Source organism: Pseudorasbora parva, chromosome 20, assembly GCF_024679245.1.
Source record: "Pseudorasbora parva isolate DD20220531a chromosome 20, ASM2467924v1, whole genome shotgun sequence".
Lineage (NCBI taxonomy): Eukaryota > Metazoa > Chordata > Actinopteri > Cypriniformes > Gobionidae > Pseudorasbora > Pseudorasbora parva.
Genome location: NC_090191.1, coordinates 2,052,729 through 2,075,687, shown reverse-complemented (window position 1 = coordinate 2,075,687; position 22,959 = coordinate 2,052,729). Strand labels below are relative to the sequence as shown.

Genomic DNA, 22,959 nt, shown 5'->3' with positions numbered 1-22,959 from the left:
GTTCACATTATCACTAACGTTAGACCCATCACAGAACACCAGTTGACATTATCACTAACGTTAGACCCCTCACAGAACACCAGTTCACATTATCACTAACGTTAGACCCCTCACAGAACACCAGTTCACATTATCACTAACGTTAGACCCATCACAGAACACCAGTTCACATTATCACTAACGTTAGACCCCTCACAGAACACCAGTTCACATTATCACTAACGTTAGACCCATCACAGAACACCAGTTCACATTATCACTAACGTTAGACCCCTCACAGAACACCAGTTCACATTATCACTAACGTTAGACCCCTCACAGAACACCAGTTCACATTATCACTAACGTTAGACCCATCACAGAACACCAGTTCACATTATCACTAACGTTAGACCCCTCACAGAACACCAGTTCACATTATCACTAACGTTAGACCCCTCACAGAACACCAGTTCACATTATCACTAACGTTAGACCCCTCACAGAACACCAGTTCACATTATCACTAACGTTAGACCCATCACAGAACACCAGTTGACATTATCACTAACGTTAGACCCCATCACAGAACACCAGTCTGACCCACTGAGTGAAAGGATTTAACTTAACACTGCAATCCCCTGACTTTAAGTCATTCTAAAATGTTTATTAATTTGACAACTAGTAATTTATCATTCTTTAAAAAAAATTGCTTTAGCATAAATGCATTTTGTAGGTTTTAACAGACCAGCTTATAAATGTAATGATGCATCAATAAATAATATATTCATTATCTACTAATGGTTTGATCATCATTTGTTCACAATTAACAATAGTTTATTGAGATAACGGTACACTGACATTTCAGTGATTAATAATATATTAACTAGTAACTTAACCATTTACTAAGGATCTGATTGGTTATTTTATGATATGCTATTTTTTAAAGATAACTTACAGATTTGCAAATTGTTAGCATATTATACTTAATCATTTATGAATGTCTAGTCATGATTTGTAAATTATTAGTTTATCTTTATCTAATAACTTATACATAATGTATAACTGAATATACAAAATATACAAAAAAGTAACAATTTAGTAACATTTATGAAATGCATTTTCATGTTTTGTAAATCATTAGTTCATTATTAACTATTAAATTGTAAATTACTTATAACTTAATCTACTAAATATATGTAAAATAATTAACAAATCACTCATTAATCATTAATTAACACGTAGTCATGTTTTATAAATCATTAGTTAATTATTTACTAATCACTTGTAAATGACTTATTTGTAAAATGTTAACATATCACTTGATGATCATTTATGAATGTTTTGTAAATGATTAGTTCATCATTAACTAACCACTTATAAATGACTTACAACTGAACGTTATTATAAAGTGTTACCGAAAAATACCAATTTACAAATGTACATTTATAATGTCTATGCAATATATCACTTAACAAAAAAAAAAACAGTGAGTGAAAAACATAGAGTGCAACCAGTGTAGTCTGATTATGTTGGGATGTCAGTTCATAAACTTGTTTAAAATAATGTTCTAGTCTCACCGCTCAGTGGGTCCTGGTGTAGCTCTAGTGCTAGTTTTCACTGTAGTTGTTGAGTTTTGCTGAGGTGTGAGAAGAGCTCTAAGAAACACACAAACATACTGTCAGGTTATCATCATCAGATGCATCAGTTTCTCTTTTTAAATAATGTTGTAGTCTCACCCCTCAGTGGGTGCTGGTGTAGCTCTAGTGCTAGTTGTTGCTTTAGTCGTTGCTGTAGTTGTTGCTTTAGTCGTTGCTGTAGTTGTTGCTTTAGTCGTTGCTGTAGTTGTTGCTTTAGTCGTTGCTGTAGTTGTTGCTTTAGTCGTTGCTGTAGTTGTTGCTTTAGTCGTTGCTGTAGTTGTTGCTTTAGTCGTTGCTGTAGTTGTTGCTTTAGTCGTTGCTGTAGTTGTTGCTTTAGTCGTTGCTGAAGTTGGTGTTGCTGTAGTTCTTGCTGTAGTTGGTGTTGCTGTAGTTGTTGCTGTAGTTGGTGTTGCTGCAGTGCTAGTCAATACAAATTAATTATTTACTGCCTGGGATAAAGAGCATGCACAGTCAGTTTGTGTTTTACACATTTACACTCCTGTTTGTGTAAATTGTGAGCGGTTTTCCGAAATCGCTCCATTCTTGTCTGGCTCTCCTCTTGAGGGAGGGGTGTTCGGCTGATGGCTGGTGAGATTGTTACTCTCAGCCACCCTGACCGTGTATGCTGAGCTGATGGATGTTATGGAACGCGCTGCAGGCAGTCTGCAGCTGCCAAATGGGCGCGTTAGAGGAGAGATCGCTCGTGCTATATTGGATGATCGATTTCTCCCCGGCCATAAACCATCTGCTCAGTTGAGCCTTCCGTTCCTTCCTGATCTTCTTACAGAGATCAAGAGGGCACGGAAGAACCCATATTCCCGATGTTAATCATAATCAGCAATTTTATTCTCTGATTTCGAGGGAATATGGGTGTGTGTTGATGCTGCCGATTTACGAGACGTTTGCGAACTAACTTGCATATGAGTAGGTATCAACACAGAGCTCCAACTCTGCTATCTCCTCTCTTACAATGTTGTAGAATAATGGCAGGGCATACACGATAGGAGGTCAGGCTGTTACAGCTTTGCACACCATGGTGTTGTTTCAGGTGTACCAGGCCAGGATCCACACCCAGGCAGATCTCAGGGAGTATCTCATGCGCCCCCCTCTGAGGAGGAGTAGGTTGCATGGGAGGTGAGACTCCTGTTAGAAGAAGAAACCTGACCTTCATGTTTCTTCTTCATCGTTTCCCCAGATGCTTCTTACATCAGGCCTGGGACTGGGTGGAAAAATATCAGCCCGCCTTGGCTTGATCAGTGAGAGCACCTCTTTCAGGTATGCAAGGGTGGTAGGCACCATGGTCATACGAGAACTGTGCGGTGAGTCTTCGCTCTACATGCCGCAGGTGAGATGGTCTGTCATTTTTTGTGTGGATAACACTAAAATGTATTTCTCTACAGACCTTCGTTCCCTGTATGGAGTTTAGGGGAATGTGTTTTTTAGTAAACTTTAGGAGAACGCACAAGAAGGGGAACAGGTGCGAGATGTCGGTGAGACAATGCTCTGAAAGTGTGAATTGTCTATAGACTTGTGTACATTATAGTTAATCTTGAGGATATTAGAGTGGACTTTAAACTGTGTTACTGCTGGCTATGCGTGACCGCGATGTTCGAGTATATTTAAAGTGCGTCACAGATGTGAATGGAAGAAAAATTTGAAGGATAGCCAGTACATTCTACGTCAACTGTCTATATCGCACTAGCTATGAAGGAGAAGATCAACGGATGTTGAGTTCATGTTATATTCGGGAGTCTCGTGCGCTGTTGAAAGGAGCGAGAGGATACCACGTTGAGAAGCTGAGCAGCTGGATCAATAAAGAACCGCCGACGGCTGCTCGTGAGTGCGGCTCACGATTGATGGATTCCGATTAACCTGACGAACTGCGACTGACCCTGATTAAAGAGAGCAACATTTTCTATAAAGGTACCTGTTTATTTTTATTTTCTTTGTGGCTCAATTGAGTGAAGCTGCCTTGTGTTTTTGGCCTCTATGATCCCGAGCAGTGAAACAGAAACTAAGGGTTATTTAAATTGTTGGTCGGCTTAGGAATTTCTATTGGGTTGGAAACTTTTTATTTTTCCATTGATACTGTTGACTGTTTAATTTGTATTTATTTATTTTTCCCCATGTAAATGTCTGCTTGAAAAAGGGACTCATACACTTGTTTAACAGAAGCTTTACTGAACGAATACATCACATATATTTTCTTTCTTTTCTATTGATAAAATTCAAGTAAATTCAAGTATGATCTAACTTATTTTGTATTTGTGGTAACTGAGTTACACGTTTCCTCCTATATGGAAGTATAAACACAATAGATAGCATTACAAATTTAAGTTAATACAACCCATCATATTAAAGACCCAGGGCATCACCCATAAAGTTCTCAGTTAGAGGAAGGGGATGCTACAGTTACATTCAGTATTTGCTTGTTCATTAATATTCACTTGTGTGTGCTTATACGAGTATCATTAAAATATTAGTATGTTAGTTAGTAACTTTCTTAAATTACACATTTAAAAATTCTAGTGTTTGATCATGTCTCAATATTTACTTAAATGCAAAACCTAAAAATAAGTAAGCAGTTATGACCTGCAATACTCATGTGCAAGCAGACTAGATACATTTATATTTATATAGTTTTATATTTACCTAGTGGGTAAACCATGGCATTACAAATGAGAATTCATATTTTTCCACACACAAAACGACTCTATTTCACCTCGTTGCATTGGAATTTAAACCATTTTCTCCATGTTAACCAATTATGAACGTCATATTCACCTTGTAGCAGCATAAACTCCCAGATTATATTGTAATGTCATTTAAAATGCTGGAAGACATTAGTTAAAGTGTTAATGTTTAACAGTGTTAATTTAGTAATAAGTTGTTCTACTGTTAGTGCTCGTTCACTTTAAGGGGTGGGGTTCCAGCCGGGTTGGGGGGGCTGGAGTGAGAGTTGTGAGAGGAAGAGCCGCTTGCACAGCCCTTGTTGACACTGGATCAAATGCAACACTGGTTCGACCTGATCTTGTTCCTGTGGGGACAGCTTTGGAACCAACGTCTGCTCGCCTGAAAACTTTGCGCCAATAAAAGGGAAAGGTCTCTTCCTGTTTGACATTGGAGGTCTGTGTGTGTCATTCCAGGCATGGGTGGCTGAAGTACAGGACCCCTGCATTCTAGGACTGGATTTCTTGAGGGCCATTGGCTGTGTGCTGGACTTATGTAGGGACTTACTTACCCTCCCTGATGGCCGTTCAGTACAACTGACCCATCCTGCTACAAGTCTGACCTCAGTGCCCCTAGCTGTGTATTCAGCAGATACATCCAGGCATGCCCTCGGAGCAGAAAACCCAGCCGATGCACCACCACCTCTCTGTGTAGAATCACTGCTCATTAGTTTGAATTGTTACGCACACCGCACTCCCGATTGCAAAGCTGCATCCCCTCCCTCCTTCTTTTCGCCAACACATGATGACTATTGTTTGGACAATGGATTGAGAAATGATGAGAGAGAGACTCGAATCTTGGCTGTGAGAGACATCTGGTCCAAAAACTGTGATGGCTTAAGTGAGGAACAAAAAGTGCGCTTGTGGGAAGTCATGGAGGATTTAAAGGGCATGTTTGCCCTTAATGAGAAGGAAGTAGGCCTAACCCATTAAGTGCAGCATGTTATTGACACAGAAGATGCCCACCCAACAAGGGTAAGGCCATGTCGTCTCTCCCTTACTCGACAGGAAGCTGCGGATAAGGAGCTGGAGGAAATGCTGCAGGCGGGTATAGTGGAGCCCTCAGAGAGCCCGTGGGCTCAGCAGTTGTCTTGGTGCCGCGGAAAAATAGTCCCAGATGGCGGTTCTGCATAGACTATAGGTAGCTCAACAAAGTTACAAAAAAGGATTCATATCCTTTGCCTAGAGTGGATGAGTCCCTCGACTTGGTGGCCGGTTCTTCCTGGTTCTCCACTCTTGATTTGAGGAGCGGCTACTGGCAAGTGCCATTGTCTCCTGAATCTTCTCCCAAAACTGCATTCCGCACAAATAGGGGTCTCTGGCAGTTTAAGGTCCTCCCATTCGGGCTCTGCAACGCTCTTGCCTCGTTTGAACGGCTCATGGACAAAGTGCTGTCAGGAGTGCTGTGAATGTCTTGTATATTTAGATGATCGACTTGTCCATGGTGAGTCATTTGATGAGGCCCTTGACTCCCTCCGTCGGGTTTTAGAAAGAGTGGCAGCGGCAGGCCTGAAACTGCATCCAGATAAATGCCACTTCATGAGGTGGGAAGTTGAGTTCCTTGGACACAAGTTGGGGAGGGAGGGCATAGGCACCCTGGAGGACAAAATTCACACCATTAGAGACTGGCCAACCCCTACAGACCTGAGACAACTGAAAAGTTTCCTGGGACTAGCCTCTTACTACAGGAGGTTTGTGAGGGGATTCTCGTGCATAGGGGCACCCCTCTTTCACCTTCAACGAAAAGACCATGCCTTTGTCTGGACGGAGGAGTGCCAGAAGGCATTTACCCTTTGGCAAGCTTTGATTGAAGCTCCAGTTCTCATTCCACCTGACACAAAATGCCTTTCATTTAAGATACAGACGCAAGCAATGTCGGCATGGGCACGGTTTTATCGCAGTAGAGACCAGATGGCGAGAAGGTGGTGGCATACTTTAGCAGAGTCTTTAATAAGTGTGGAAGGCGCTATTGTGTCACCAGACGTGAGCTCCTTGCAGTGGTAATGGCAGTGAGGCACTTCAAATACTACCTGTGTTGTGCTCCATTCACAATAAGGACAGACCATGCTGCACTCCAATGGTTGATGTCCTTCAAGGAGCCTGAAGGTCAAGTAGCCCGGTGGCTGGAAGAACTCCAGTCATTCGACTTCACAGTAGTTCATAGACCCGGGGCTAGCCACACCAACGCCGATGCTTTGTCACGTCGCCCCTGTGCTGCCGAGGGCTGCTGGCACCGAGGACATCATGGGCCCTACAGTAAGGACAAGTTTATCTCCCTCTGCTGACCTCACACCATCCACTTTGATCACTTGCCTGGATGAGATAAAGGCGTGGATGAAGCAAAACTTTCTGCCGCTAAACAGCTTCAAGACTAAAGCTATCCTAGTCGGCACTCCACTTCAGGTCCAGAAGTCCGTTATCACCAGCATTGCTTTCTCTGATCAGGTCATTCCACTTTCCACTTCAGTCACCAATCTGGGGGTCAGAATGGAATCGCAGCTTACTTTTGAAGCGCACATCAAACACCTGTGTAAGACCTCCTTCTTCCACCTCAGAAACATTGCCAAACTTCGTCCCATTCTATCACTGGCAGATGCGGAGAAGCTTGTCCACGCCTTTATCTCCTCCAGGCTGGACTACTGCAATGCGCTCCTTATCGGCATCCCTAGCAAAAATCTCCAGAGGCTGCAGTGTATTCAGAACAGCGCTGCTAGGATCCTCATGAGGGTGCGCAAATACGACCACATCACCCCCATTCTAAAATCACTCCACTGGCTTCCTGTGTCGTTCAGGATCGAGTACAAGATTTCTCTCCTTACGCACCAGTGCATCCATGGTGATGCTCCCTCCTATCTTAAGGAACTCCTCACCACACAAACAGCCACTCGTAACCTCCGCTCTGTTTCTCTGTTTCATCTTAAAACTCCCTCGACCAATCTCCGTACTCTGGGAGATCGGGCCTTCTGCTCTGCAGCCCCCAGTCTGTGGAATGCTCTCCCTGACCCCCTGCGGACTCCACAGACTATAGATGCTTTTAAGTGTGTTCTTAAAACCCACCTTTTTAGCAGAGCTTTTAATTGACTTGTTACTTCTTTATTTATTTATTTATTTTCAGTTTTATTTATTTTATTTTATTAATTTACTTATTTATTTATTGTTGTTGATTGTTTTTAATTCTGTAGCACTTTGAGATTTTGTTTAATATAAAGTGCATTATAAATAAAATGTATTATTATTATTATTATTATTATTATTATTATTATTACTATGCACCCCTGCATTGCTCATGTTGGGGCGTGAGCTACGGACCCCCCCCAGATTTGTTGTTCGGGAAGCCCCCAGATATGCCAAGTGTACCAGCTGGACCAGAGGCAAGGGTAGCAAGGGAAGCAAGGGTAGGGACTTCCAGGCTGGTGAGTTGGTTTGGGTGTATAACCCGAAAAAGAAAAGAGGACACTCCCCGAACATTGACTGCCACTGGGTGGGCCCCTGCTTGGTTCTAGAGAGGGTGGGGGGGCAGTGTAATGTCATTTAAAATGCTGAAAACCTTAAAAGTGTTGATGTTTAAAAGTGTCAATTTAGTAAGAAGTTGTTCTACTGTTAGTACTCGTTCACTTTAAGGGGTGGGGTTCCAGCCGGGTCAGGGGGGCTGGAGTGAGAGTTGTGAGAGGAAGCGGGTAGTTCAGAGAGTGCACAGGCTGATAACGCATGTTGTGTACGGCGTGGATAACGGCCAGAACAGTGACTCAGCAGTTCATTAATAAAGTATTAGATCGATATCGAACAAGCCTGGTTATTATAGTAGTGGGACGCTACAATATCTACACAGTATCGCATGTTCTCTCCTACATTATCTCTTAAATATAGTGTGCATTTGTCACATGTACACCAGAGGTAAAAGGACATTCACCTCGCAGCACATGGTCTCTGCTGGGCATTGGCGTCAGTAGAAATGTTGAAGTTCTTCACCGTTGCTTTAGGGCAGGGTAGAGAGTCGTTCTGGAGCAGCGCTGAGATATCTGGATCAATACAACATTCATAAAGATCAGACACAAGGGGAATATCATTCCTGCCCAATCATCATTTATGGAGCCGGATTTAAAATCTGTGCACAAGTCTGTGTGATGGACATTAATTCAAGAACTTGATATATACACGTTTGTGTAAAGATTTCACATTAAGTTAGGCAAGATGCTTTTGTGTGAGCATAAGGGGCAATATTTATGCTTTTACTTGTGCCTTTATGAATTGTGTTTTGTATATTATATGGAGCCAGATGAGCCTCGAAAATAATACATTCTAATAAGGCCCAGTTTGCTCTTAATACAGCAGATAAACCTGTTCTCTGAGCTCAAATCCTACCTTGTGTGGTGATGAGAAGTATGATGTCACTGCCCTTGATAAACTCTCTTCCAGTGAGATCAGCTTTTCTGAGGAGCTTAAAATATCCACTCGCAAATCCATTCATATATACAGACTCGCCGTCGATGGTTATTTGGTTCCCAGTCTTTCGAGGATTGTCCCAGAAATAGTTGCCTGTTAGAACAAAACATATTTTAAAATAACCCTGAAAGCACATGAATAATGATTATAATAATATAAGATTGCATTAAAGATCTAACCATAACGAGTCACATTAGGGTCAGTGGTGATGCTTTGCTCAAAGGACATGCGCTTCTGTATGTGTGGATTCTGGTCAAGGATCTGGACGGTTATTTGTCTCCATGGACAAGGCCACTGCAGCTTGTCATCATTTACACCAGATACCATATAAACAGCCATGTTCAGTTCATTTTTTGACACATATAACTCAGCCCCAAAGCGATAACCATCACTGGAGTAATACAGTGGACTCCCTAAAGTGCTATACCCACTGTCCATTTTCTTCTCAATGTCTCTTATCTGCCATGTGAAGGGACACTCTGTCTCTGAGACATTGATATCATCCAGTGAGAAGCCTCCACTGGAGTCTCCTGCTCCTTTACGGCCTTCAAACACAACTTGGAAAGATTTATTGGCGTTCAGTGGCACATGATGCAGCTTCCAGTAATTCCCAGGGGTTTCTGCAAGAAATGAAGCGGTCAGTAACACTGAGATACAGGCCTATATGAGTGAGTGAAGAAGAGACAGACCTGTGATCTGATCCATAAGTCTGAGAGTTCCTGTGCTGTCTGCTTCATTCTGGTACTCTCGGATCCAGATGTTGAGCTGGTCAGACTGATTCCCGCTGTGATAGTAGTAGAACTGCAGGCACTGGACTTTGCAGTCTCTTGTAGGGGTCAGTGTCTTGCTCTCCAATCTGGCTGCGTCCCCCTGGTTTCTGCCCTCAGTGCTGAAGTGCATGAACAAAGACGAGCCTGAAACGGGCATGAAAACAGGCGTGTAGCAGCTGTGGATGGAAGTGGAGCATTTCTACTGACTGACTGTAATAGATCTGACCGTTCTGCTTGCTGCCCAAGTACGTGTGGTCGGTCACATTGATGCCCTTCACTGAGTTCACTCTCTTCCAGTCATAATCAGCAGCAGAACAGACGCTCATCTGACACAGAGAGTCATCATCAAAACTACAGTGGTCAAGGAAAGAGACGGAGGAATCTGCAGTGCACACAAACACACATTCACCTGATCATCATCTATTTTTAATTGTGAGTGAAACATAATAATATACAAATCTATATTACAGACAATTATGTTAGTGGTATAAGATTTTATAATCTCATACATCTATTTTGTAACTATTTTAAGTGTAACCATAACCAGATTTTGTCATTAAATTATTTAAATTGCAAATGATTTGCAAACTAGTATTGATTTTGAATTGTGACCTACTGCAATACAATATAGTCACATTAAAGTAACGCTCTCTCACAGATTTTGCTATTGTAACTGCGTTTATTTCCGTTGTTGGTATAAGCTGCAGTGGGTGGTAAAGACACGAAATGTACAGTTTTCTACCATCTTGCTGAAAACGTTTTTTTAGTCGTTTGGCAACCCTGCAGCCTGAACCACTGTAGGCGATCCACCCTTACAACACAAACATTAAAGCCTTAAATGAAAGCGGTCAAATACTCACTGCATTTATAGAGTTTGTTGAGCTCAATCACATCAGATTCACTCATTTCCATTAGTTGTCCGATCACATCCTGGAACTCAGGACTCTTGGTAATGATTGTAGATCCGTTACCGTTGCTGAAGGCGTTTTTATCAAAATGCATCACAGAGTAATAATCATATGAGGTGCCTTGAGTGACGGACACGTTCCCACTGGATTTACTGAGAGAACTCTCATACCCTGAAAATAAAGACTATAGCAGTTATTAACGTGATGCTTCATAAGGAATGGCTTATTTTCTCTAAGCGCTCTTTAGTAATAATGACACTCGCTATGTAAAGCAAATTAATAATAAAGTGATGTGGCAACCTTTGGTGATGTTTCCATAGTTTATGGTCACATAATCATCTCTGTCATATCTTGTGTGCTGGTGGGAGAATCCCAGTGCATGGAGAAACTCGTGCTCAACAATGGCTTTAATTCCACAGTCATCTCCAATGGAAAGAGTCTGACCTCCAGAAGACGTGCGTCCGATAGATGACCAACACCTGCCAATCCAGTCAGAGATACCAACACATTCATATAAAACTACCAGTCCAATTAAATCAACTACATCTCATAACAACAGCAATAAAAACTCATTTCCAGACACAATATGTGCTTAAATATCTTATAGCTTAAACTTTTGCAAATAATTAAGTCAGATATTTGACTCTACACGTTCAGTACAGCACAGGCTACATCAGATCAGTCTATAATAATATATCACTAATATTGTTGATGAGTAACTATAATCATACTGTACCCGTCACGATACTCCACGGAGATGTAAAACTCTTCTGCGGCTCTGGGCTTAAAGTCAATACATGATTTCAGTCTGAACTGCTCAAAGGCTCTCAGAATGACTCCTCTACTGTTCATACCTAGAAACACAAACTAAACTGAGTGGAAAACAATATGAAAGTTACATTAAGTTTTTAAAAGTTGATGGAAGCGTAAGTGATGCATCAGAAATCTTACTGAGATTGGCACTCAGCTCATAGGGGACGGGAATATCCCACAGATTCCCTGGAATGATGCTTCCTTGCCTAGGCTTTAAAGCAGATCATTCATCAGGTCTCCTGATCTATATATATCTGACCAATGATCATGGAAAGTAGGGACACAAGTCGATTCTGGGGCATTTTGAGTTATTTACAGAATCTGAAAATGTAGTCGCCAAGCATTTCAGCGATGTGTAAGACATGGAAATCTGATAATATTTGGAGAAGTTATGGCCATGTAGGCATTTAACAAACTTCAATTTCAACTTCAACTTCATTTATTTATAGAGCACTTTCAACACCACAAGTGGAACCAAAGTGCTGTACATGAGGTATACAAGAAAATTTAAAAATAATAGGTGCAAAAACAATACAAACATATGACATACACAACTTACAAAGCATTATCAAAAGCTAAGGAAAACAAATACGTTTTTAGCGCACTCTGAAAAACCCCCAATGATGGACAAGTCTTTACAGACAGCGGAAGGTTGTTCCAAAGCCTAGGAGCTGCAACAGAGAAAGCCCGGTCACCTTTACATTTTAAACGTGTTCATGGAACCACAAGAAGCAACTGATCATTTGAGCGCAGAGACCTGCTGGAGTGACAGCGGCTGATTAAATCAGTAACATACTCAGGGGCTAGACCATGCAGAGACTTAAAAACATACAACAGCGCTTTATATTGAATTCTATATCGTATGGGTAACCAATGCAGTTTAATTAAAACTGGAGTAATATGTTCTCTCTTTTTAGTGCCCGTAAAACAAAGTTTAAACTGGACAAAATGGTCTAAAGTTTTGCAGTTCTCACCTGTTTTCACCTGCTGGGAGTGACAATAGGGCTCGTTTACATTTCATTTAGATAAACCATACCCCCTGTAAAGCTCCCACCGTAAAGCTGCATGGTTGCATAATACATACTAATGACAGATGCATTGGGAAAAATCAGACCACATATTAATAATAAAGGATAGCAGATGCTAATATTACCATCTAAAAACTCATTATAGTAATGAGGGTTCCCTTTCAGTCAGTCACTTCGACGTACGTCGGAAGGAAGAAGGAAGGCTTAGAACACGCTGAGGTGGTGTTTGAGGATAGTTCATGTTCTCACTGCGGGAACATGACTATCTCGGCACTTAGGTCAAGACTCACCTACCTCCGGAAGGGTGAAGTCCCCCTACCCATAGCTCGATTTAAGTCTATTCCTGCCCAGCAGAATAGGCCTACTTCGACGGATGGTCGGGGTGACCTGAGGATTACGTTTAGGGCAAACCCGCCGAGCGATCCTCCACGGTACCCTATTCCCTCACAAGCGCCGCAACTGGTGGTGCTTCCCGAGGATTCCATCGCCCCCTCTCATGGGTGTCCGATGGTGTCCTTTGGGGCTCCTGCGGATGAGCAGATGTCAATAGCTGTATCGGAGGGGGAGTTTCAGTCCTCGGAGGATGAAGATTCGGCTGTACTGCCTCCCTCTGGGAAAGTGGCAACGGTTGAGTCGGACCCCGAGTTGACGGCTATGCTTTCTTGGGCCGCTGAAAAGGTCGAGCTTGAGTGGAACCCTCCACCACGTCCCGAACCTTAAAGGTTGGATGATTGGTTTCTCAGGGCGGGCCGTGCTGGTTCTCACCGTCCCACCTCGGTGCCATTCTTCCCGTAGGTGCATGAGGAGCTTACCAGGTCGTGGAAAACAACGTTTAGCGCCCGAGGGCAACCTGGTGGCTCCTCCCTCCTCACTACCCTTGACGGCGGGCAAGCCAGGGGGTATGAAGGTCTCCCGTCGGTGGAACGGGCCGTCGTGATGCAACTGTGACCGGCGACCGCTTCCAACTGGCGTGGGGACCCGAAGCTCCCGTCCAAGGCCTGTAGGTTCTCTTCCGGATTGACCGCGAAGGCCTACAGGTCTTGTGGCCAGGCTGCGTCCGCCCTGCATGCCATGGCGTTGCTGCAGGTGCACCAGTCCCAAGCACTCATGGACATGCACAAGGGTAGTCCTAGTCTCGCTGGTTCAGTCGCTGGGAGCCTGGCTAGCTCTCCCCAGCCCGAGCCGGTCCCTTCAGCCGATATGAAGACCGGCTTTTACAGCCCATACTTCATTGTACCCAAGAAAAGCGGCGGGTTACGGCCTGATCTTGGATCTGTGATTCTTGAAACGGTCCTTTCACAGGCTGCCGTTCAGAATGTTAACGCAGAAACGCATCTTCAGGTGCATCCGTCCCCAAGATTGGTTTCCAGCAATTCGCCCTGAAGGACGCGTACTTTCATGTCTTGATTCTCCTTCGACACAGACCATTTCTATGCTTTGCGTTCGACGGACAAGCATATCAGTACAAAGTCCTACCCTTCGGGCTATCCCTGTCGCCCCGTGTCTTCACAAAAGTCGCGGAGGCGGCCATTGCTCCCACGAGAGAGCGTGGTGCTCGCATCCTCTACTACCTCGATGACTGGCTGAACCTTGCCCAGTCACGAGAGCAGTTGTCCGAACACAGGGACATGGTGCTCAGGCACCTCAGCTAGTTGGGGCTTCGGGTCAACTGGGAAAAGAGAAAACTCTGCCCCACGCAGAGGATCTCTTTTCTCGGGATGGAGCTGGATTCAGTCGCCCTGACAGCGCGCCTCACCGAGGAGCGCGTCCAGTCGGTGTTGAACTGCTTGAATTCGTTAAAACGCAGGACAGCGGTCCCAGTGAAACAATTTCAGACGCTCCTGGGGCATATGGCACACAGCTGGCCCCGGGGCCTATGCAAATATTCGTTCCCCCCAGTGAGCCTTCTCGCACAGACAATGTGCAAGGTCAGGGAGGATGAGGAGCAGGTCCTGTTGGTAGCTCCGTATTGGCCAAACAGGACGTGGTTCCCGGAACTAGTGCTCCTCGCGACAGCATCTGCTTGGCACATTCCTCTGAGGAAGGACCTCGTGACTCAGAGACGGGGCACCCTCTGGCACCCGCGTCCGTACCTCTGGAAACTCCATGTCTGGTGCCTAGAGGTTCTAGGTGATCTACCACAGGCTGTGGTGGACACCATCACTTTCACTAGAGCACCTTCTACGAGTCACCTCTATGCGTTGTAAGTGGAACCTGTTTGTCGACTGGTGCTCTTCTCATCGAGAAGACCCCCGAAGATGTTCGGTCAGGGCCGTGCTTTCCTTCTTACAAGATGGGTTGGAGAGAAGGCTGTCTCCCTCCACCCTCAAGGTGTACGTTGCCGCAATCGCTGCTAATCACGATCTAGTAGAAGGTAAGTCCTTGGGGAAGCACAACCTGATCGCCAGGTTCCTATGGGTTCCCTCTATACCCTCTTGGGACCTGTCTCTGGTGCTGACCGCACTGCAGAGACCTCCCTTTGAGCCTTTGCAGTCAGCGGAGTTGAAAATCCTGTCTCTAAAGACGGTACTCCTGACTGCATTGGCCTCCATCAAGAGGGTAGGGGACCTGCAGGCATTTTTGGTCTATGAATCGTGCCTGGAAATCGTGCCGGACAACTCTGACGTGATCCTGAGACCCCGGTCTGGATAAGTGCCCAAGGTTCCCACCACCCACCTTCCGGGACCAGGTGGTGAGCCTGCAAGCGCTGCCTGCAGAGGAGGCAGACCCAGCTCTGGCTTTTCTCTGTCTCGTCCGCCCGTCCGAGCCCTTCGGTCTTACGTGGACAGAACGCAAAGCTTTAGAGCCCACTCCACCAGGGGTGTAACCTCGTCCTCATCCTGGACAGATATTTGTAGAGCTGCGGGCTGGGTAACACCCAACACGTTTGCTAGATTCTATAGCCTACGTGTAGAGCCGGTATCTTCTCGTGTACTAACGTCCCATAGTCTGTAGCACCAGAGTGCACGTTCTAGTGTCGGCTTGCTGCGCCACTCCCTTCCTCATGGAACGGATACATGCGCTTATATGCTCCAGTCGAGTTCCCCAGTATGGGGAACCCTGTCGAGTCCTCCGCCACCCACGGCAGTCAGACGTGGCGGAGCGTCTGATGCTAGGTCTAACACTTGTATGCATTGGTGGAACTTGTGTTAGGCTGGGTTCCATATGTTGTGACCCCCACGGCGGTCCCATATGTGTATTTTCCACGGTTTGGCTCCCTACGGCGAGCCCGTGTCTTTCTCTGCCGTCTCAGTGCAGTGTTGTTCCCCCGCCTAAGAGGGCCGGGGCCACCCCTGAGACTTCCGTATGTTGTACTGCTCACGGCCAGTCCATAGGTGTCCTCTCCACATGGTAACTCCCTCTGGGATAATATGGCTTCCGCAGCGGCCCCCGGGGCACGCTTTCCCAGCGTTATCCAATAGTCAACTAAATGGGTCTTTTGGAACAGCAGTGTGACTCTACCTGCAGGAATTTCCTTGCCCATTCAGACGGGGTCTGAGGGACTCTGGTAGGGCGCTGGAAGTGGTAGTAACTGTGGCGTTTTCCATAGGGATCCCAATTCGTCAGTCCTTCCGACGTACGAGTGACCGACTGATAGGGAACGTCTCGGTTACGTATGGTAACCCTCGTTCCTTGACGTCCCGTCGCACCATAGAGAGGGCTTTATTCGGACCATTCAAATTCTGATTTTGGCATATCAACATAGCTAATATTTAAACTAAGCCTAATTAAATTGGCTATACGTTTTCTGTAACCCATGGCAGACGAAAGTCGCCGGCGCATTCTGATGGACATTGTCCTTTATGGCAGTGGATATAACTCACAATACAATAGACATTTTTAGCCATAGATATGTTTAAGACATAAACTATAAACTATAAATTGTCTACATTTATTTGTGTACACTCACAAAGGTGGTTGATTCAGAGAACAGATTATATTGAATGCACTCATTTTAAACGCTTAATAAAATTGTTTTATTAAACACAATGTTTTTAACTTTAAAAAAATAAAAAATAACTTTAACTGTGTGGATAACACGCCTATCCTTCCATTAAAAATAGTGGCTATAGAGGGAATGCACGTGACGTCATCGTCAGCTGGAGCGACTGTGATTACGCCCCACTGAGTGGCAAAAAAACTGACAGGCAGCATTGGTTAACAGCGTGAATGCAGCGAAAAAACACAAAACCAGGCCCGGTGCCGGGGGGGGGGGGGGGGGGGGGTATGGGGAGGCTTGTCCACGGACCCAATGGACATCGCTGTTCCGAGCTTGAGATGGACTTGATAATAGCTTATTTTCTCACTCAAATCACTGCCAACCTGCTGCCTCTTTTGCTTTAAGAGGGAAACGCTGCCCATAACTGCTTGTCTAGGATATGTAATCCTCCGTAAGAATTCGTAATAATAGCATATTATTAGCGAAAAGGAGCTAGCAAATGATCCAGTGTGTGTCTGTATTTGCACTTCGTCAAATGATAACATTTCCAACGTGTTTTTGCCTCGGTGAGTAATGTAGCCAATCACAGACATGTTTGTAGATATCTACAACGCAGTTGGCCAATCACAGGTGTTGAACTTGGAATCCACTCACCACATTACTCACTCTCGAGTGTCAACAAGAACACCTAAGTTCCGCACTCCTGTAGATTCAAAGGGAGATAGACTCCCCAAGTCTGGGCATGTGCACTGGGACCTTTCACTTGGGCTGAAAACAATGACCTCGGTCTTATCATCATTAAGGAATAGGAAATTTTGAGCTAGCCATTTTGAGCTCCTCCTCTAAGCATAGATGAAGAGAGTTTAGTGCTGCAGGATTATTGCGCTTGATTGGAATGTAAATTTGGGTGTCGTCTGCATAAAAGTGGAAAGATACACAGTGTTTCCTTAAAATTGTGCCCAGCGGTAGCATGTAAAGAGAAAATAGAGAGGGAGCCAAAATAGAGCCCTGTGGAAGACCACATCTCAGGGGTGCCATGGAGCTGGAAAAGTTTCCTATTTTTACTAAAAACTTTTTTTTGTCAGTAAGTTAAAACTGGAACCATGACAGGGCAGAGCCTTTTATGCCCACCCACGTCTCCAGTCTAGCTAACAGTGTAGAGTGGTCAACGGTGTCAAAAGCCGCCGACAAATCTAGGAGAACTAGAACCACAGTGTCTCCACAGTCAGTGGAGAGATAAATGTCATTTAGCACTCACAGGAGAGTGGACTCAGTGCTGTGGGCAGTCCTAAACCCAGATTGAATGCAGACATTGTGAAAATAAGAGATTCATTGTATACCAGCTTCACTGTGGAAATCTGTGAGATTGAGTGGCAGCTTTTAGTGATTATAAAGGGAGCACTCTTTGCACGCTGTCTGTGTACTATAATTATTGTTTATTTTTTATTAATTGGTCTATAATATATTCAGAATTTGAATAAAACTTTAGTTTTATGTGACAAGCAGCCACATACACGCTTCAATACACTGACCCATCCATACATACATGCAGGATTCACTCGAAAAATGTGATCTCTGATCAGTTATCATAGTAATCATATCAAAATCAGGCTCATAAAAATGTCAGGAAAACACGATTCCTGGCTGCATGTCATTATCCATGGATCACTGAATCTTTGGTAGGTTGTAAGGACCACTATATCGTGCCCAACCTCTAGTTTAAACTGATAATCGTTTGCTCAACTTGCAAACGTTCCTGCTATTCTAGCCAACCTGGCAACCTCAAGTAAGGGGGGATACACCGCTCTACAGTCATTTGAAAGTGATTGCAGTACCAGTTTCGGCCACAATCTTACATACACTTCCTTTAAAGGGTGTACTTCAGCGCTGGGAAGATGAATCTGTATTTAAACTGGGTCATCAACTGGGTCGCGTGCTCCGGGGGAAAGTGACATAGATGCATACCCTCTATTGCGATGTAGGATATACACAAACTTACCAACATATGTTGCATACTTTTTGGAATGACTTATCAGGGGGAAAAAAGTTTTAGATGCATAACAGCGGTTAATGGAAATGCTTTCATTTCGCAATAGTTTTTTATTGACATATAGCAGCCTAAATATCGCAAAGGTTTTGTGCAAATCTGTAATGGAAACGTGGCGACTGAGAGAGCTGTCCAAACCAATTCAAGTGGATTCAGGCCAATAATGTCCAATCATTTGCATGTCCAGCCACTCTTTTTCCACAGCTAAAGAATCCAGCTGTATGTTGTACATAATGTCTGGAGAAAGGTTCTGGCAACAGGACTGTCTCCCAGAGTTCTCTTTTCTCCTCATGTAGTGAAAGTTACAGATTTTCCCCATTTCTCTGTCTTTATCCCCATCAAATGTTTCTATCGATATAGCCTCTGATATCTTACGGGTCAACTTGTCTGACACCAGTCAGATACATTCTTCCTCTTCTTCATCTTTGCCCAGTTAATAATTCATTACATTTAAATGTGGACTTGTAGATTAGGGACAGTTGTAGATTAGGGATTCCCTTGGAGGGCGGGGCAATAACAAGCCCCATCGTCGTTGCATAAGAAATAGCCACGCTTCCCTTGGGGCAATAACAAGCTGGCGTATCCAGTATGCAAATACACACAGACAATGACTGCAAGCCCTACTGCAAGCTAGAATCTCCGAAAAACAAGCAAATTTCAACCTCAAAATTTCAATCTTTTAAATATACCAATACTGCTTTCTCAAACACGGAGAGGGTTCTTCATGATTTCAAATAACAGATTTTGCAAAAAAGCAGAAATCACCTATTTAAAAAAAAAAAAACCTGTTTCTTTCTCATTTTGCTCAAAAGTAGTGCTGCCGACTTGTGTCCCTGGTTTCTGTGACGGGTCACACACGCACGCACGCACGCATATATATATATAGACTTTCCTCCATTTATATGTTCAGACTTACCTTCATGATGTCTCCTTCTGTGAGATTTAACCCTAAAACTACAAGAGTGTTCAGATCACAGTAAATATGCTCCAATAAAACATTAGAAAAAGTGATAGTTCATAAACACAAACAGGTAAAGTTATCTTACTGCTTATATAAATGTATTTGGGTTCTTGAGATTATATAATAGTTTTACCTGTGTTTATATCCGGAATGGCCTTCCATTTCACGTAAACGCCTTTAAGGAAATTATATTGAAGACATGAAAAGACACAGAGAGGGAATGAGCATTGTGTGCTTTGAGTGATTGACCAAATGTAACTTTAGTGAAACCGTATGAAAGTAAGATGATGAATGAGCAATCTCCTCATCAGACAGTAATGAGCAGTTAAAACAGGATATTTCATCCTGAACGCTGGAAACATATTACAGTAAGTTTACAGCAGATCAATGTGACTGTGCTGGACTTACCAGTTGGCTCCTGAGAACATGAGATATGAACACGAGACATAAAGGAAATAGATTTAGTGTACATCTCTTCAACAATAGCCTTATTCTGACGGTGAGTGTTTCTCATGTGGACGTCTGTAAGAATAAATGTGCTCGGCTCCTCAGTAATAAAACTCATGATTGTCTGCTGTAAATCAAAAGTCATATTCTTGGAATAATACATTCACATTTAATAATCATAATAATAAATAAAGCTGCAAGCAACATTTAGCAGGGTTCATGCTGGTGTGCGAGTGACGCGTTTTATCAGAGCATTGTCAACGTCAGCGAGTATTTGCATTAGATTATTATTGCTATCATTGTTTTCTAATGACATCAATAAAGCTTACCTGCAAGTAAGGCAAGGCAAGGCAAGTTTATTTATATAGCACATTTCATACACAATGGCAATTCAAAGTGCTTTACATAGAAAGGAATTAAAATAGGGATAAAAAATGCATAAGAAAAAGAATACAATGTAAAGAGAATTAAAAATAATAAAATGATGATAACCAAAGATAAGAACAGGTAAACTAAAACAGTTATAAAAAGAATTTAAAAAATGATGCATAGATAAGGTGCGATCAGTCGGACGTACAGTGGCACAGTGCTCATTCAGTAAATGCACAGCTAAACAGATGTGTTTTGAGTCTGGATTTGAATGCGGCTACTGTTGGAGCACATCTGATCTGTTCAGGAAGCTGGTTCAGCTGCGGCTGGCATAATAGCTAAAGGCAGACTCTCCTTGCTTTGAGTGAACTCTTGGTATTTCTAACTGACTTGATCCTGCTGATCTGAGTGATCTGTTGGGTTTGTATTTAATCAGCATATCTGCGATGTATTGAGGTCCTAGGTCATTGAGAGATTTATAAACAAGTAAAAGTACTTTAAAATCGATCCTAGATGTAACTGGAAGCCAGTGTAAAGACCTGAGGACTGGTGTGATATGGTCATATTTTCTGGTTCTGCTCAGAATCCTGGCAGCAGCGTTCTGTATGAGCTGCAGCTGTCTAATGGTCTTTTTGGGAAGGCCGGTGAGAAGGCCATTACAATAGTCCACCCTACTGGTGATGAAAGCATGAACAATTTTCTCTAAGTCTTGCCTGGAAACAAAGCATTTAATTCTTGCAATATTTTTCAGATGATAGTATGCTGATTTAGTTATTGCTTTGACATGACTACTGAAACTCAGGTCTGACTCCAAAATCACTCCAAGATTCCTGACTTGATTTTTTGTTATCAGGCCTTTAGCCTCAAGATATGCGTTCACCTTGAGAATTTCATCTTTGTTTCCAAATGTAGTGATTTCGGTTTTGTCTTTGTTTAACTGAAGATAGTTTTGGCACATCCAGTTGTTAACTTCATCAATGCATTTGCACAGGGAGTCAATGGGACTGTAGTCATTAGGTGATAGTGCTAAGTAGAGCTGGGTGTCGTCAGCATAGCTGTGGTAAGCAATATTGTTATTTTTCATTATTTGGCTCAGTGGCAGCATATACAGGTTAAACAGGAGTGGTGCAAGAATTGACCCTTGTGGGACTCCGCATGTCATGGATGTCCACTCAGACTTATGATCTCCTATACTCACATAATAACCTCTCCCTTCTAAGTATGATCGGAACCATCTGAGGACCATCCCAGAAAGCCCAACCCAGTTTTCCAGCCTGTCTAGAAGTATGGTGTGGTCAAAAGTGTTAAATGCAGCACAGAGGTCGAGTTGTACCAGAATTGATGTTTTGCCTGTATCAGTGTTTGAGCGAATATCATTTATAATCTTTATGAGCGCTGTCTCTGTACTGTGATGTGGACGGAAACCAGATTGAAAATTGTCAAAGTATCCATTTGAGCGTAAGAATTTGTTCAACTGATTGAAAACAACTTTTTCAATGATTTTGCCTATGAAGGGGAGATTTGAGATTGGTCTGTAGTTGCTCAGTATGGAGTTATCTAGATTTCTCTTTTTCAGAAGAGGCTTAACTATTGCAGTTTTAAGGGCGGTTGGAAAAGTCCCATAGAGAAGTGAGGAGTTCACCACTTCTAGGAGATCTGCTTCCAAACAGTTAAACACACTTTTGAAGAAAGAAGTGGGGAGTGTGTCTAGGGCGCAGGTTGATGTTTTAAGATGCTGTACTGTGTCTTCTAAAATTTTACCGTCAATTGTTTCGAAATCAGACATAGTAATTTTCTGAGGTTTTGGTCTGATCTGTCTGACTCCAGAGCAACTCAAGGATGTGCTGATCGCCTTTCTGATATTTTTGATTTTCACTGAGAAGAAGGAAGCAAACTCGCTGCATTTGCTGTCTGAGAGCATTTCTCTGGGAGTGTGACTCGGGGGGTTTGTTAGTCTCTCGACAGTAGCAAAAAGAGTGCGCGTGTTGTTTATGTTTCTGTTTATAATATTTGAGAAGAAGGTCTGTCTAGCTTTGCCTAGTTCAACATTGAAAGCATGAAGGCTGTCTTTATAGATGTTATAATGGACTACAAGCTTTGTCTTCCTCCAGATGCGTTCAGATTTTCTGCATTGTCTTTTCATTATTTGAACTGCTGTTGAGTTTCTCCATGGTGCCTTTTGTTTGCCACTCTTTTTCCTGACTTTTAGAGGAGCAATATCATCAATTACACTCTTAACTTTTGAGTTAAAGGAGTCAAGGAGAAAATCAACAGAGTCTGCAGATATGCTCGGAGTTAGAGATAAAGCCTTCATAAACAGCACATTAGTGTTCTCATTTAAGCATCTCTTTTTGACAGAGACAGATCTAGCTTCAATGGCAGGAGAGATTGATATGTCAAAGAAAATACAGAAATGATCAGACAGTGCCACATCCTTAATAACAATCGATGAAATGTTTAGACCCTTACTGATAAGTAAATCTAGAGTGTGTCCACGATTGTGTGTGGGTCCATTTACATGCTGTGTCAAATCAAAAGTGTTAAGAACAGTCATGAGCTCTTTTGTTTTACTGGATTCAATATTGTCTATGTGAATGTTAAAATCCCCAGCAATAGCCAAACAGTCAAACTTTGAGGAAATTATTGATAACAGTTCTGTAAATTCCTCAATAAAGGCTGGAGAGTACTTTGGAGGCCTGTAAACAATGATAAGCAAGATGCGTGGAGAACCTTTTAACACAATACCCAGATATTCTAGAGACAAATATTCACCAAATGACACTTGCTTACATTGAAAGACATCTTTAAAAAGAGCAGCAACACCCCACCTCTCCTAACAGCTCTGCAGACACTCATAAAACTAAAGTTAGGAGGGGCTGCTTCAT

At 43.1% G+C, this 22,959-nt stretch overlaps 1 protein-coding gene across 2 annotated transcripts in view; it reads right to left on the bottom strand.

Annotated features, from left to right (window-relative positions):
• Positions 1 to 21,160, bottom strand: part of LOC137049632 (meprin A subunit beta-like) — a 40,149-nt gene extending 18,989 nt beyond the window's left edge. The window contains exons 1-13 of one of the 2 annotated variants that reach the window (XM_067428208.1): positions 19,392 to 21,160; positions 19,214 to 19,251; positions 11,421 to 11,493; positions 11,206 to 11,323; positions 10,770 to 10,948; positions 10,422 to 10,640; positions 9,788 to 9,943; positions 9,481 to 9,705; positions 8,971 to 9,411; positions 8,711 to 8,884; positions 8,259 to 8,367; positions 1,719 to 2,039; positions 1,560 to 1,637 (exon numbers count right to left, since the gene is read on the bottom strand). In XM_067428208.1, the coding sequence (XP_067284309.1) occupies positions 1,560 to 1,637; positions 1,719 to 2,039; positions 8,259 to 8,367; positions 8,711 to 8,884; positions 8,971 to 9,411; positions 9,481 to 9,705; positions 9,788 to 9,943; positions 10,422 to 10,640; positions 10,770 to 10,948; positions 11,206 to 11,323; positions 11,421 to 11,493; positions 19,214 to 19,219 (2,099 nt within the window). In that variant the 5' untranslated portion in view covers positions 19,220 to 19,251; positions 19,392 to 21,160. The remainder of the gene's footprint in view (positions 1 to 1,559; positions 1,638 to 1,718; positions 2,040 to 8,258; positions 8,368 to 8,710; positions 8,885 to 8,970; positions 9,412 to 9,480; positions 9,706 to 9,787; positions 9,944 to 10,421; positions 10,641 to 10,769; positions 10,949 to 11,205; positions 11,324 to 11,420; positions 11,494 to 19,213; positions 19,252 to 19,391) is intronic. The other variant, XM_067428209.1, reaches the window with a different exon arrangement.
• Between the last annotated feature and the right edge of the window lie 1,799 nt (positions 21,161 to 22,959).